This window comes from Anoplopoma fimbria, unplaced genomic scaffold (genome assembly GCF_027596085.1).
Source record: "Anoplopoma fimbria isolate UVic2021 breed Golden Eagle Sablefish unplaced genomic scaffold, Afim_UVic_2022 Un_contig_7561_pilon_pilon, whole genome shotgun sequence".
NCBI classification, from domain to species: domain Eukaryota; kingdom Metazoa; phylum Chordata; class Actinopteri; order Perciformes; family Anoplopomatidae; genus Anoplopoma; species Anoplopoma fimbria.
In genome coordinates this window covers 1-16,320 of record NW_026551435.1, presented here as the reverse complement: position 1 = coordinate 16,320, position 16,320 = coordinate 1, and the positions used below count along the sequence as shown (strand labels likewise).

Below are 16,320 nucleotides of genomic sequence, written 5' to 3'. Positions count from 1 at the left end.
TAGTTTGTAATTGCCAAAACTATTTTTTTGGCCACTTGGTGGGAACGGAAACAAGTCGATATGGTGACTTTGTTAGCTCTGTTTTGGTCTCTACCAACTCCTGTGGACAATATCTTGCTCTTTCAGCTGCTAAATGCTCCACTGTGTATGCCAGCTAGTCACGAACTGTGACAGTCTGTCGTTTGCTGCAGAGCAGGTGGAGTTTCAGGTCTTTTTCACTAAAAGCCGCTGCCTGCTGCATCCAAAAACAATGAGAGCGGTGAGAAAGTCGAGGGGGAGATCGCTACACTACAAGCGACCCCCTTTCATAACGTTTTCACATGTCCCCTAAAACATAGTTAATATAATAACTCTGATTATAGTCACTGTAATGTGTAGAGGTGAGTTGAATGTGAGTTGAATACTAGAATACTACTGCTAGTTCTTTGACCTGTTGTGGACAGAACAACGTCACGTCAGGACAGCAGAGTTGCTGCCCATCTTTCGGCGCAGGCTGAAAACTCACCTCTTCAAGAAGTACTACCCTGAGCCTTCCACTTAGCACTTATTGTATTCATATTAGTTTGTTTCTGCACTTATTGTATTCGTATTAGTTTGTTGCACTTATTGTATTCATATTAGTTTGTTGCACTTATTGTATTCATATTAGTTTGTAGCACTTATTGTATTCATATTAGTTTGTTTCTGCACTTATTGTATTCGTATTAGTTTGTTGCACTTATTGTATTCCTATTAGTTTGTTGCACTTATTGTATTCGTATTAGTTTGTTGCACTTATTGTATTCCTATTAGTTTGTTGCACTTATTGTATTCCTATTAGTCTGTTGCACTTATTGTATTCATATTAGTCTGTTGCACTTATTGTATTCCTATTAGTTTGTTGCACTTATTGTATTCGTATTAGTTTGTTTCTGCACTTATTGTATTCATATTAGTTTGTTGCACTTATTGTATTCCTATTTGTTTCTGTACTTTTGCTCTGGTTTATGCTCTTAGATGCTTGTTTAAGAAAGGAGATGCACTTATGACTTCTGGTGACTAGTAGTTCTCTTGAATACCTATGTTGAATACACTTATTGTAAGTCGCTTTGGATAAAAGCTAAATGACTGTAATGTAATGTAATGTAATGTAACAAGAGCAGTGAGCGGCTGATCACCTGTGAACTCACCTGTGAGCTCCAGCGGGCTGCACAGCGAGCTCTCGGCTGGACTCAGCAGAGGCAGGCAGGAGTGTTTGGACTCCGAGTCCTCCAGACCCTCCAGACCCTGAACCATCGGGATGGAGGCGTTCTGCACAAACTGCACCAGCAGCTGAGAGGAGAAAGAAAGATGGAGATGGAGATGGAGAGAACCACAACATCACAAAGCATCTTTACTCTTATTGAATGCGTCAGCTGCCTCTGCAGTGATGACACTCACCTCTGGTTTGGAGTCAAGCTCATCAGAAAGCATGGATCACCCTGTGTGGAGCCTGCAGAGCAACAAGACACTGATCCACCAAATACAGACACTCAACTCCAACATGCTCAGGTCTTTAATCAATGCTAATCAATGCTAATCAATGCTTACCTCAGACTAGACCTGCTAAATGTGAGCTCCTCGGCCGGTCATAAGGGGGGGGTGCAGGTCATCTCTGTGTCAAAACCATCCAGGCTGCAAAAACAAACAGAAGAGACACTATGCTAAGTTAGCTAGCCTGGTTAGCACTTACCAAACTAGCTACCGAGGCTAACTGCTAGCTGTTAGCTTTCTGCTAGCAGCTTCCCACCACGTGTCTGTGACGTCATTATATCTTTAATAACGTTGGTTTTATTTAATTTACCTCGTTGTTGTGGAACAGAGATACAGAAAGTGAGAGTGCTAGTCGTTCTTCTTCGCTGGTTTCGGACGGTAGCTGGCATGCTTTGGTGCTGCAGCAGCGCCATCTGCAGGAGAGAGAGGAGACGCACGCTGCTTCCGGGTTACACACAGACGGATGTGACGTCATCGACGCCACCTAGTGGTCGAAGCTGTGAACTACAACGAAAAGAGATAAATCAGAAAACAGATTATTTAAGTGTTATTATTATTATATTCCTTTATTGATCCCCATGGGGGAATTCAAGTGTTGCAGCAGCTCAACTACACAGACAGCAATAAATACAATACTATACAACAGACAAGACAATAAATACACATACTATACAACTACACAGACAATAAATACACATACTATACAATACACAGACAATAAATACACATACTATACAACTACACAGACAATAAATACACATACTATAACTACACAGACACAAATACATACTAAAACTACACATACTATACAACAAAATAAAGATAGAACAGGAATAAAAATGTACAGTATATCTAGAAGAACGTTTTGAATATATTAATTTATTAAGTAATTGTAAGCTTGATTATGTATATATTATTTATTTTAATTTATTTTAATATATTTATTTTTATATTTTATATTTATTTTATAATAATAATAATAATAATAATATATAATATATTATAATATTTTTTTATTATTAATTCAAGCAGTGGTGTACAGAGACTGTTTGGACACACCTTCTCATTCAACTACTTTGAAGAATGTAAAATATAAAACATATTCTGGTTTGTTGAGTATTTGTTTGTTTACCACATAATTCCATATGTGTTCCTTCATTAATCTACAATGTAGAAAAAAATAAAAAATAAAGAAAAACCATTGAATGAGAAGGTGTGTCCAAACTTTTGACTGGTACTGTATATGAAACTAAATATATTAAGGCTGAATTAAATCTTTAAATAAATCATCATGTTAAGCCGAATCGAAATAAAGGTATTTACACTATTAGAGGGTAAATTGACAAGATTTTTTCTATATACTGTACCAGTCAAAAGTTTGGACACACCTTCTCATTCAACTACTTTAAAGAATCTAAAATATAAAACATATTCTGGTTTGTTGAGCATTTGTTTGTTTACCACATAATTCCATATGTGTTCCTTCATAGTTTGGATGTCTTCAATATTAATCTACAATGTAGAAAATAATAAAAATAAAGAAAAACCATTGAATGAGAAGGTGTGTCCAAACTTTTGACTGGTACTGTATAGTGAAAACAAGGTACATAGTAGAAAAAACAAACAAGTATTTTAAATAAGTAAGTAAGTAAGAAAAAGAAAAATCCACAATAACTAAAAAAAATCTTATAAATACAGAGAGAATAATTATAGTTATAATATTGCACAGTGTCTTTGTATTGCACAGATTTATTAGTGTTTTGTTTTGTGTTCTACTGGGATGGCAGACAGAGCTGGAAAGACAGACTTCCTCATTTGCACTATACCCTATGCTGCTGTAATCCTGTAAATTTACAGTCTGAGGCAAATTTGTAATTTGTGATTCTGGGCTATACAAAATAAACTGAATTGAATTAAATTTCCCCGCTGCGGGACTAATAAAGGATTATCTTATCTTATCTTATCTTAGTTATAGTTTAGTTTATTTGCACAATTGAAAAATATATATAGAAAAAATACATAACATTGATAATGATATTACTTTTATTACAGTGCAGGAAGAGGCAGAAAGCCCACTGGGCTTATTTGAAGCCTCCACCTATATAATATTTTAAAAAATCACAATACTATAACGAATACAAAAAAGAATCTACATATGGTATGAAATATTGTTGAAAAAGCATTTTTACAAGATATGATTTATAATAACAATACATTATAAACAACAAGAAAACAAAGGAAAAAAATGCAATGAGTCAAGATGTGAATGAGCATGAGTGTGTGTGTGTGTGTGTGTGTGTGTGTGTGTGTGTGTGTGTGTGTGTGTGTGTGTGTGTGTGTGTGTGTGTGTGTGTGCATTTATGTCGGAATAAGTCGGGTTTGATTTTGATTAAGGGGATTTGGGTTTGTACCCCTGCATTTACTCCTACACAAAAGTAATGCTACAAGTCTCTATGAATGCAACAAATACAGATTAAAAATACAAACTGAAACATGGAATACATATAATACATAAGGAAAGTAATTACAAAACAGGGGTAAGATTGTCTTTTAAGCATCTTTTGAAACTTTTTATAGACAAACTTTTTTTTTCAGCTCTTCTCTTTTTGCTGTAAGCTTTATTTAAAAGGCCGTGAGCATCCACAAATTCAATGTACTAATAACAAACAATTATCTTGTCCTCTGTCGTGATATTTGCCTTAATATAACAGCTGTACAGTGTCCCACCTTAAATAATTTGCTGCACATTATTTAACTCTTAATCAAGGCTTTTTTGAGGATCGATTAAACTGAGAATCTTCTGTATTTTACCACATATATGCAAAGGTGTGTCTAGTACCACAGGTGTTGATGAGTCACATATATTTTATGATTAAGGGGTATTTATAAGTGTAGAGATTGAGCTCCAAAAATTTAAAGAATAAACTTCCACAATATTTGACTGAAGAGGAATAGATGATTAATAGGCTTTGTGGCTCCCTGTAAACTCTAGAGTTTGGAAAATCCACACTTAGTTCACAGTGTTTGTGCTGTAAGAGCAGTAAATTAACTTCTCACTTCCTCTTTGCTGGTGTGATGAAGAGCATGTGGAAAAGTCCAAAAATAAACATCTCAGTCTTCCTCTTTCTCACCTCTATCCAAGATTCAAAGCTTAACGCTCCTTTGTGTGTTTGTTTGAACTGACTTAGAACACTACTAAAAGCAGTAACAATAATTTGACTAAATATTGCTGTAAAAACCCAACCTAAAGCATGTTACATCAAAACCTTTCTTAATAATAGTCTATTGATCTTTGATTGGTATTGCTGAAGTACCATTTTAAGACGTTCGAAATTGATTTTTTGGAAATCCACACATCAAGTCCCATGAAGATTTAAACAACTTTCTGCATTTATATCTGTAGAAAGTAGAAAATGATTGCCAACAAGTCACACTTTGTTTCACATTAAAAGTCTAATTATTTGAGATAAAGATCTTTTTGTTTTGTCCATAACTACTGCTACATGTTGATCAAACAAAGAATCCTTTTCACAAACATTTTCAGCATCTTTGAACCAACACATTTAGAACAAAAACTCCATTGTTGTAAAACTACAAGTGTCCTTTTGTACAAGCGAAACCAGTCCTCCTTTTTCAATTTTCCTGTTTTGATAGTTGAAACAGAAAATCACGGTCACGGAACATGATCATGTCAGAACTACGGCAGTAACAATCAATGATGTAGCATGTAGCATATATAATCAGACTTATGGTTTGTTAGATTTTAGTCAGAGCAGAGAGGAAGCCGTAAATCAACCTTTAGACCCCAGTGAGCGGATAGTAGCCACTTTCTAAATATGCAAATGTTCTATAGTAAAGGCTGATAGCAGCAAACGAGGAAACTCCCTATAAGAAGATATGATCAGTGTGTTATTTTTAGCCAAAATGTCATGGAGCTTTTTATATTTCCATATCATATTTTATTACACTGGCGGTGACCCAATAACGAAACGGCAAGATATCATTTCAGCAGAAGGCCGTCAAACCCTTTCAAGATTTTCCAGAACTTTGAGGAAAGCACCTGTCTTTGCATCTGAATGAGGAGGAACTGTCTACAAAAGTTGAAATTAGTTGGGTAATAATCGCAGTTTTTACATCATAGCTTTAGTTTAGAAAGAATTATGTTGCTAGTGGTAGAAGTAGGGTCTTCATTATAGACGTGGTATAAAAACAAACAACGGTTCTATTACAGTGACAACAGCACAAATATTATAGCCTTGATTGTTTCTTTTTCAGAGACACCTGGCTTATGTCATGTAAGAATTTCAATTATTTCTGCAGCTTCTTTTTCTCTTGTTTGGGAAACAAGCACAAAATAACACATTTAGGTTTCTTCATGAATTAATTATGGGTCTTCTGAACATCTGCTGGATTAAAGAAAACTAGTACATTCAGACTGTTTTTCGTGTGTGGGCAGACGGAGCCAATTTAACTGCTCTCATTAGCTTAAACCGCATTCATTAAAGTGGGAAGACACCAAGTGCTCAGAGCTTTGGACTCTGATACTGGATGGGTTTGTGGTAAACTATCTGGCCACAAATACCACTGTTTTGTTTTTTTCAGAGGGGAGATACTGGGCCAGTCGACTACAGCAAGATTGTACGATGCATCTGGGGCGGACAGTGGAACTGGTGCACTGCAGAAAAACATGGATGGAATTGTAAGATGACCTCAAACTATCTGCAGAGGGCTGAACGTAGACACAGCATGTTATCATTGAAAGACAGTCTATCCCCTGCTACTGTGTGCTCTTCAGTCAAAATGTCCACTGAGGAAGGCAGAACTGTTGACATATCAGTTGGTTTACAAAATAAAAGATATGAGAAATGCAACTAATCCAGCGCTTCTGTGTGACGAAGACTTCTATTCATTTTGTTGCATTAAACGAGACCCTCACAAGTGCTCATGAGCCTTTTAACTCCTCTGTATCTATATTCATAAAACAATAAAACTGCAAAGCAAGAAACCCATCATCACATTAAATATAATACAGACACAGAATATTCAAAAAAACATCTTTAATACTAAGAAAACTACTGATAACTCAGAAAGTTTGACAATGTCAATGTCAATGTAATGCATGTCTGTCCTATAGAGTAGTATGTATACACCGGTAGTGTGCCGCTTATGATGTCCCACAATGCACTTCAAGTGATTCCAAAAGGGGGCTACTGTAGCTGCCGTTTAAAATCTGTCAGTATTTGCTTCAGAACTGCTCTAAGATTATTTAAGTGCAAACGCAAAGTTCTATGTCATGCATCGGGTTTGGATATTAAGGCCATGAATTGTAAACATGTAAAAAAGTTCATGTTAGGAGTTACAAAGCTGTTGTTCCTAATTTGGACAAAGTAATTGGTGGACTTTCTTTTTCAAATAAAAGAATAGAATAGAAAATGACGTGATGGTTTTCTTCGTGGACTCAAAGAGGTTCACAAGATGAATATTTCATACAGGAGAAAAACAGACAGGAACTTCAACACAGAAAAAAAGTCGGCACTTAAGTTAGACAACACCGCCACATTAACTTACATCCACGAGTATATAAAAAAAGACCTCAAAGAAGTTACCGATAAATACGATCGATCTACAGGAAGCACCCTTTACACTGGGATATTTATTGGAAAATGCACTTCACTTCCAGCCAGTTTGTACTGTTAAACAGCTGCCATCAACATGATGGGAATGCTACACTTGAAAGCATCGCTGTAACGTGCCAAATCTTTCACTTGAAGTTTGAAAATGCAGCAAGAACTAAAAAAAAAAAAAAAAAAAAAAGACACTTTAGGCACGTTTGTCTTTTTAAAGACGCTGACTGGTAAAAAATCTTGGACACATTCTATGTGACATGAGAACATTTACTTAAGCCTGTCATAATCATCAATTTTTACATCGATATTGTAACTGCTGAATAAAGTTATTCATATTATATTCACACTTTGACGGATGTCTGTTAAGCAACATGTGAGTACGAGTGGAACACAGCTTAGAGAACGACCATGAATGATGCAAAACTGTTGAGACAACAGAAAATACAACGTAATTCAATCAACGTAGTGAGACGTTCTGTTGTCAGAATGAGTAGTGTGCTGATGTTGGTCAGTTTTAGATGAGAACACCTTTGCATGCACTGTTAAAAGTTTACATATCGAGTCTTGGGGGGGTTTTAATCCAATCTTTCAGATTCGGAGCCTGTATTGTGCTTTCTGTTGTAAGAAAAAAAGGTTTTGGGTTTGTTCACAGCTTCATGCTTTGGATCCAAATATCTCAGGGTCTCGATTGCAGATGAGCAAAATATTTCTGTGCGGTGATGCCGTGTCAGTAGGAAGGATCGAGTCAAGCTTAACATGGCAGATTAGTGCGCTGTGGTTCTGGCTTTGTTTGACCGTAGATCCCTAACACACCAAGCACGTGGCCGACCGTCGCACAGTTTTTGCAGCGTGTCCTTCACTTCTGGCACCGGACAACCTTCTCTGTGGCTGTTTGGCAGATCGAGCTTGTTGAATCAGTGACAGAAGCAATTAGAGAGGACTGAGTGACCTTGCAAATCTGTGATTTCACTGGGTTTTTCCCCCTTTTTTCCCCCCACAAGCTTAAGATGACTGGCTGACAACAGAGTATATTAAAGCAGAGTGTACAATGTCCACGGAATTTCTTATATTCTCAATTCCTAATCGGAGCACTATGAACTCTGAGCCATTTCACACATTTCTTGGGAGCATATTTAGTTTCCCTTTCCATGATGTTTCTTGGATCACAAATACAGACTGCTGACTAAAATATCACCTCTCACTCAGGTGCGCAACATAAGTGTGCGTTGGCGGTCGACTGTCCACCGGCTACGGTCGTAACGAAGAGTTCAAGTGCAACTTTTAACAGTAGACGTGGGGCTATGAAAAGTCTTTATCTGCACCAATTCTTTGGGGTTGGCTTGATGTGTCAGGACCCTAAGGCAGCCAAAATGTAGGCCACAGAACACTGACTGTGTGTGAGAGAGTCTGGGGGTGGACGCGTATTGCGAAGCACATTACTGTCGGTCCATCGGCCTCTATACACTCCAAACCCCCCCATAACATGGCCTTCCTTTCCAAATCTCGGTCTAAAGGATTACTGCCCAGCACTAGTCTAGGTCTAATCTGCCTTTAAGCTGGTCTGAGCAGCCCTCTCTGCCTCTCGGTCTTCCTCCTGAAGGTCGGCCTGCAGCTTAACCCAGATGCTGGTCTCCCCGCTGCACAGACCCTGAATGAACAGGTCTGTGTGTTCTTTTAGCCGGTCCAGGTCGCTCTGGGTGCGGCGGTTCTGCCTGTGCAGCTCCTTGGTGCGCAGCGCGATGTCAAGCAGGCCAGATTTGCTCAGGATGTTGTAAGTGTTGCAGAAGCGCTTCCTCTTTGCATCATCACCACTGTCACTGTGTTCACATTCTCCCGATGAGCTGGTCTCCTGGGTGACCGTCCGGGGAACGGGGCCAGTGGCTTGGGTAACGGTCAGGGAGGTGGAAATCTCCACCTGGCTGACAACAGATGAAGACCTCTCACTGGCAGGACTACTGCCGGCACTGGTTTCTGTTGTTGGGGGAGAAAGTCGGCTCTGGAACAGAGGAGATGTGGTTCTGGGTGCAGCAGGGACACTGGGAGCGGTTGAGCCGGAGTTCCTAGCACCACCACTCAGATTTCTCTTCTGCTTCTCTCTCTGACAATGTTCCCGGTGGTTGGAGGTCAAACTGCTACCCCTCTCTGATCTGGAAGAAGAGGAGGAGGAGGAGGAGGAGTGAAAAGAAGACGAGGTGGAGGAAGATGAGGAACCAGTTCCTCTCCCTGAGGAACTAGAGCTGTCTCCGGGATGCGGAGCGATCTTGGGGTAGGATTTCAGGATTGGAAGATACTTCTTAGGGCGTCTGTGTCTCGAGGAGGCCTCTTTGGAGGCAGGGGAAGCTTGACGAGAGACCACAGGCTGAAGAAAGACCACCTGAGGCTGCTGGACCACAGGCTGAACCACCTCCACCGTGGGACTAAACCTCCAGGGCTTCAGAGCGGGAGAATTATCTCGAGGCTGCAAAGGCAAAGAAGTCAAAATGTCAGGCTTTAAATAGACAGGTCCCACAAGAACTCTCCTATTTTACACGTGTTTCATTTTGATGATTGTTTCTAGGCACAATGAGAAATAACTCAAAAAGTTTGGAACTGCAAGACTCTTCACGCAAAATAAGAACAGAAACCATGAACATACTCTACCAATAAAAACATTTAGTCTATGAAATGATATATAAGAACTCACATCCCCGATAACAAATTTCCATAAAGCAGAAATACTTGGTAAAATTGTTAAAAAAAAAAACTGTGGCCAATGAACCACAATTATTCATGTGAGACAGGAACCCCTCATTTAGTACTTGACAAATAACTCCAATGATCAATACTTCTAATCATGTTTCTGTTGATTAACTGTCAGTGTAGTGTCAGCACTAATACCGTCGTAGACACAATCAGTTGTTCTCAGATAACTAATCCCCTTTTTGGAATTGCATATGATGCCGACCATTGAACACGCATGTGACAGCTGTCACAGGTCAGTCTCTGGTCATCACCATTAGTGGAGACTCCATTATCCTGTATTGTTCTCTACTTTTAAACCATAGAATCACATTACATTATTATCAGATAGAGTTTCACTTTCACTTCTCTTCCCCTTTGTGCCTCGCTCACCCTTTCTTGCTAACCTCACAGACATGGTCAGCTTTCCATGTCTCTCTCTCTCTTTGTCTTTGGGGGAACTGAAATTACCTTTGTAAGACAATATCATTCAATCAATTTCCTTTCATAATAGAGATGCCTGGTCACCCACGTTGCATGGAGGGTCAGATGACACTTCCTGGCTGTCAACTTATTTAGACAAACTGCAGACGCATGTTACATTATGTGGTTCAACTAGTACCTACGTGAAATACTAAAAATGATGAAGACAAAATGATTCAGCTTGAGACTTCCTGTGCTCAATCACCTAGCCAAATGCCTTGTATGTGTAAAGTACTTGGCAATAAACAGGTTCTGATTGTGATAACAATTATATTTTAAAAGGAAGAGCAATGTATGGACCAGTGTAGTGATATGATGTACAGTACCAGTCAAAAGTTTGGACACACCTTCTCATTCAACTACTTTGAAGAATCTAAAATATAAAACATATTCTGGTTTGTTGAGCATTTGTTTGTTTACCACATAATTCCATATGTGTTCCTTCACTGTTGTATTGGTACTGTAAATGAGCTGTTTTGTTTAATGAAAGAAAATAATAAGGTTTAACATGGACTAGGGTGATATCATTGAGTTCACAAAGTTCATCTGGTCTGCTTAATTTACTTGTCATAAATGAAGTAAATATCATGCTTGGTTTTCACTGCCCAATCTTTTATATTAACATTATCAAATTAAATCTGAATTAAATTTTGAGCTGCTCTTATTTTCTGATGCGTCTGCGCTGTTGGTCAGCGAGGAGTGTTGATCCTACGAGAATGGTCACAGTCTATTTTTGGCAACACATTCCAGGCAGCTGTGATTGGACTGTGAACACACATTAATGTTAAACACAGGCACGAATACACTGAAACTTTACTGTTGTGATCTGCCTAGATCACTGCCTTAGGCTAAACGATTGAGAGCTGAACCTGAGTGGAAGCGCATGCTGCATCCATACATATAATGTTGTAAGCTCAGGTTCATATTACAGAGTTATGGTTTTAATGTGTAGCAGCAGCGTACCTGCTTGAGGAGGACGTTGTTCATGATGATCATGGGAGAGAGGCTTGAGTAGGAGCCTCCCACCACAGCCAGCTGAGAGGATTGGGGCCCCGAGCCAGACGTCTGCGGTCCCTTGTGTAAAACGGAGCGTGGTGACTCCTCAGAGTCTGTGTTGTCCATTGTGCTCATGTGCTCCGAGCTTGCATCTATAGACCAGGAAAACACGTTAATGGGGTTCAAGTCAGTCCAGTCGTACTTTATAATCTAAAACTGCTGCAAGAGCGAAGACGAACCTGAGAATCCGGAGTCTCTCTCTGAATCAGCCCGGGTGGCCCCAGACTTCATGAGGCGGGGTCTGTTCGCTCCCCTCCAGTGACTGTCCGCCTTCCTCTTGGTGCTCATCTTCTTTTTTTTCTGCAAAGCTCCCACAGCAACTGCAACAACAACAGCAATGACACAATATGGAACTGTTTACTTACAGTTCAGGTTCTGGGCTGCAAATCTAAAAACATTTCCATACAGTGGTGTATAATAAACATCTTACAGGTTGCATTGACGTCACACACTTCTGACTTTTACAGTTACAGGTTGGTGTAATGAGAATCCTTTTTTTTTTTTCCAAACATATGGCAACTAAAATGTGTTTGGAATAAAAAAACAAAACACATCTACCATACACAAATGATTACCAAAGCATCCCAACACATCCACACACACACACACACACACACACACACACACACACACACACACACACACACACACACACACATAGATACAAAGTAAACGCTACATTTTTACAACAACATGACGCGAATGCAACATTGTATCATTTGACCTAGTGACGTCAGAGCGCCCACTGCACACCAAGTACATTTTTAGGAAATGAAATGTTGCACACAAAAAAACCCCCAAAAAAACCTGCAATAAGAAAAAAAAAAAAGGAATAAGCAGAATATATATATATACCTCTTCTCTTGTTTGTGCAATGCTCCCGTTTCCCCGTCCCTGCTGCAGAACTCGGTGTTCCACGAGACACGACGCTCCTCCCCGGTCCTCCCGTTCAGTCACGTGTGCTGCACGGTGCTCAGCATGCCTTTATGCATCACAGTTGCATTGTTAAAACAGAAAAGGTGTGTTTACCGACAGCCCGTGAACTTGACCTCCTGACCAAAAGAAAAACCAAGCCACACTGGTTTTGGTCATTGCCATATTTGGGAGATTAAAGGCGTGGTTTTTTGTCTGGAGTACTGTGCACGTCACACTTATTTACAGCTCTCTCATTGGCCCACCCTTGGCCAGCACGCATAAAAACGTGACCCATGCCAAATGTGTAGCAAGTTAAGGACATTGTGTTCGGTGTACAGTAGGCGTACAGTAACGTCCAGGGGTGTTGCATAAGAGCCAGGATATTTACTGCACGTTTCCATGCTTGCATTGACCAAAACAGAGGCTGAGGTGGCATAGTGTCTCATGGAGGTGTGCCTAACAGGCCTGTCACATGCTGCAAGAGGATAGAATAGTCAGAAAAACCAAAACAAACATTAAATGACCTGATTGCACCCATTTGACATAAGATAAGATAAGATAATACTTTATTAGTCCTGCAGAGGGGAAATGTGCAGGATTACAGCAGCATAGAGGATAGTGCAAACAAGAGACATGGTAAAAAAACAAGATCAAAAATAAGTATTATAAATAAGCAAATGAGCAATAAAAAACAGTAAAGATACAACAGTAACTGAAATGTTATATATACAGACAGAATAACTATTATAACTGTTATAAAATAAGATAAAATAAGATAATACTTTATTCGTCCATTAGGGGAATTTACAGGATTACAGCAGCATAGAGGATAGTGCAAACAAGAGACATAAGTAAAAAAACAAGATCAAAAATAAGTATTATAAATAAGCAAATGAGCAATAAAAAACAGTAAAGATACAACAGTAATTGAAATATTATATATACAGACAGAATAACTATTATAACTGTTATAAAATAAGATAATCCTTTATTAGTCCATTAGGGACATTTATAGGATTACAGCAGCATAGAGGATAGTGCAAACAAGAGACATAAGTAAAAAAACAAGATCAAAAATAAGTATTATAAATAAGCAAATGAGCAATAAAAAACAGTAAAGATACAACAGTAACTGAAATGTTATATATGCAGACAGAATAACTATTATAACTGTTATAAAATAAGATAAAATAAGATAATCCTTTATTAGTCCATTAGGGAAATTTACAGGATTACAGCAGCATAGAGGATAGTGCAAACAAGAGACATAATAGTCAGAAAAACCAAAACAAACATTAAATGACCTGATTGCACCCATTTGAAATAAGATAAGATAAGATAATACTTTATTAGTCCCGCAGCGGGGAAATTTACAGGATTACAGCAGCATAGAGGATAGTGCAAACAAGAGATAAAGTAAAACAAAAAAACAAGATCAAAATAAGTATTATAAATAAGCAAATGAGCAATAAAAAGCAGTAAAGATACAACAGTAACTGAAATATTATATATGCAGACAGAATAACTATTATAACTGTTATAAAATAAGATAATCCTTTATTAGTCCATTAGGGACATTTACAGGATTACAGCAGCATAGAGGATAGTGCAAACAAGAGACATAAGTAAAAAAACAAGATCAAAAATAAGTATTATAAATAAGCAAATGAGCAATAAAAAACAGTAAAGATACAACAGTAACTGAAATGTTATATATGCAGACAGAATAACTATTATAACTGTTATAAGATAAGATAAAATAAGATAATCCTTTATTAGTCCATTAGGGAAATTTACAGGATTACAGCAGCATAGAGGATAGTGCAAACAAGAGACATAATAGTTAGAAAAACCAAAACAAACATTAAATGACCTGATTGCACCCATTTGAAATAAGATAAGATAAGATAATACTTTATTAGTCCCGCAGCGGGGAAATTTACAGGATTACAGCAGCATAGAGGATAGTGCAAACAAGAGGCATAGTAAAAAAACAAGATCAAAAATAAGTATCATAAATAAGCAAATGAGCAATAAAAAACAGTAAAGATACAACAGTAACTGAAATATTATATATGCAGACAGAATAACTATTATAACTGTTATAAAATAAGATAATCCTTTATTAGTCCATTAGGGACATTTACAGGATTACAGCAGCATAGAGGATAGTGCAAACAAGAGACATAAGTAAAAAAACAAGATCAAAAATAAGTATCATAAATAAGCAAATGAGCAATAAAAAACAGTAAAGATACAACAGTAACTGAAATGTTATATATGCAGACAGAATAACTATTATAACTGTTATAAGATAAGATAAAATAAGATAATCCTTTATTAGTCCATTAGGGAAATTTACAGGATTACAGCAGCATAGAGGATAGTGCAAACAAGAGACATAATAGTTAGAAAAACCAAAACAAACATTAAATGACCTGATTGCACCCATTTGAAATAAGATAAGATAAGATAATACTTTATTAGTCCCGCAGCGGGGAAATTTACAGGATTACAGCAGCATAGAGGATAGTGCAAACAAGAGACATAAGTAAAAAAACAAGATCAAAAATAAGTATTATAAATAAGCAAATGAGCAATAAAAGAAACAGTAAAAAACTGTAAAGAATCCACAGTAACTGAAATATTATATATACAGACAGAAACTATTATAACTATTGTATTGCACAGTGTATTTGTATTGCAGAGGTTTTTAGTGTCATGGGGTCTACTGGGAGCAGAGCTGGTTGTGCAGCAAAATCTATATAAATCTACATGTTTCGTCACTTCACAAGGCTGTCTGACAAACCTAATCCCCTTGTGATGTGAGACACCCAATGAGACATTTTTCCCCTTAAAATCCAGCCGCTCCTTGATCATCTGACATGTCTCTGATAGACCATGTAAACAGTAAAAACCCCTGTGCTTTCCTAACAATGTGCTTACTACAGAGCCGTGTCAAAGAAAGAGCTCTACCCTGAGCCTTCCGCTTAGCACTGTATTCCTATTAGTTTGTTTCTGTACTTTTGCTCTGGTTTATGCTCTTAGATGCTTGTTTAAGAAAGGAGATGCACTTATGACTTCTGGTGACTAGTAGTTCTCTTGAATACCTATGTTGAATACACTTACTATCACTATTTTTAATGTTTTATTCTCTTTATTTAATGTTTTATTTTCTTTATTTAATGTTTTAATATCTTTATTTAATGTTTTATTTTCTTTATTTAATGTTTTAATATCTTTATTTAATGTTTTATTCTCTTTCTTTAATTAATGTTTCATTCTCTTTATTTAATGTTTTAATATCTTTATTTAATGTTATATTTTCTTTATTTAATGTTTTATTCTCTTTATTTAATGTTTTATTATCTTTATTTAATGTTTCCGTTTGTCACAGTCGCGGTGCAGTGACGTCATGTCATGATGTTTTCACGGATGTTTATCTGGACGGCTCATCCTCCTGTATACCGGTGTGCCGGATTACCGGCGTTTTTCACGGTACCGGTACCGGTGGACCGACCGGCTCAACCTCCTCTAGCTAGCATAGCTAGCATGGCTCTCTAGCTAGCATAGCTAGAGGAGGTTGAGCCGTCTGGGAGCTAGAGGAGGCGTCCCGGTAGAATCCCGGTGACCGGGAAATAGGTTCCGGCGATCACCGCGCATTGCATGCCGGGTAGATTTAAAAAAAAAAAAAAAAAAAAAAATTAAATTCACTAACTTTATTGAGACATTTGTTCATATATATAAAACACAATATATTTATATGTATATATTTAAATTTTCAAGTTCTTATTTTTAAGATCTTAAGTTGATGCCACGAAGGCTGCAATATCATCTATTATCTTCATTTAATGTTTTATTATCTTTATTTAATGTTTCGCGTTTGTCGCGGTGCAGTGACGTCATGTCATGATGTTTTCACGGATGTTTATCTGGACGGCTCATCCTCCTGTATACCGGTGTGCCGGATTACCGGCGTTTTCACGGTACCGGTACCGGTGGACCGACC

At 37.8% G+C, this 16,320-nt stretch overlaps 2 protein-coding genes across 2 annotated transcripts; both read right to left on the bottom strand.

Moving 5' to 3' along the window:
• Positions 1-1,169: 1,169 nt before the first annotated feature.
• On the bottom strand, positions 1,170-1,957 carry LOC129115551 (zinc finger protein 410-like; the record flags this gene model as incomplete). The annotated part of the gene is given in 4 exon segments (XM_054626958.1): positions 1,170-1,311; positions 1,420-1,471; positions 1,570-1,653; positions 1,823-1,957. Coding segments are annotated over 2 exon segments (175 nt in total), but the record flags the coding sequence as incomplete, so codon positions are not given.
• A 4,677-nt stretch (positions 1,958-6,634) lies between these two features.
• Positions 6,635-12,440, bottom strand: cipcb (CLOCK-interacting pacemaker b). Its single transcript, XM_054626957.1, has 4 exons — positions 12,252-12,440; positions 11,576-11,716; positions 11,304-11,488; positions 6,635-9,597 (listed from the first exon to the last, which is right to left on the bottom strand). Exons 2-4 carry the CDS (start codon positions 11,682-11,684, stop codon positions 8,680-8,682), a joined length of 1,212 nt encoding a protein of 403 aa, XP_054482932.1. The 5' UTR covers positions 11,685-11,716; positions 12,252-12,440; the 3' UTR covers positions 6,635-8,679.
• Between the last annotated feature and the right edge of the window lie 3,880 nt (positions 12,441-16,320).

Coding starts and splice junctions, on each gene's coding strand:
- cipcb (XM_054626957.1), bottom strand. CDS start 11,684: ATGAGCACCAAGAGGAAGGCGGACAGTCACTGGAGGGGAGCGAACAGA. Junction 11,489..11,575: donor GAGAGACTCCGGATTCTCAG/GTTCGTCTTCGC, acceptor CCTGGTCTATAG/ATGCAAGCTCGGAGCACATG. Junction 9,598..11,303: donor ACAACGTCCTCCTCAAGCAG/GTACGCTGCTGC, acceptor TTGCCTTTGCAG/CCTCGAGATAATTCTCCCGC.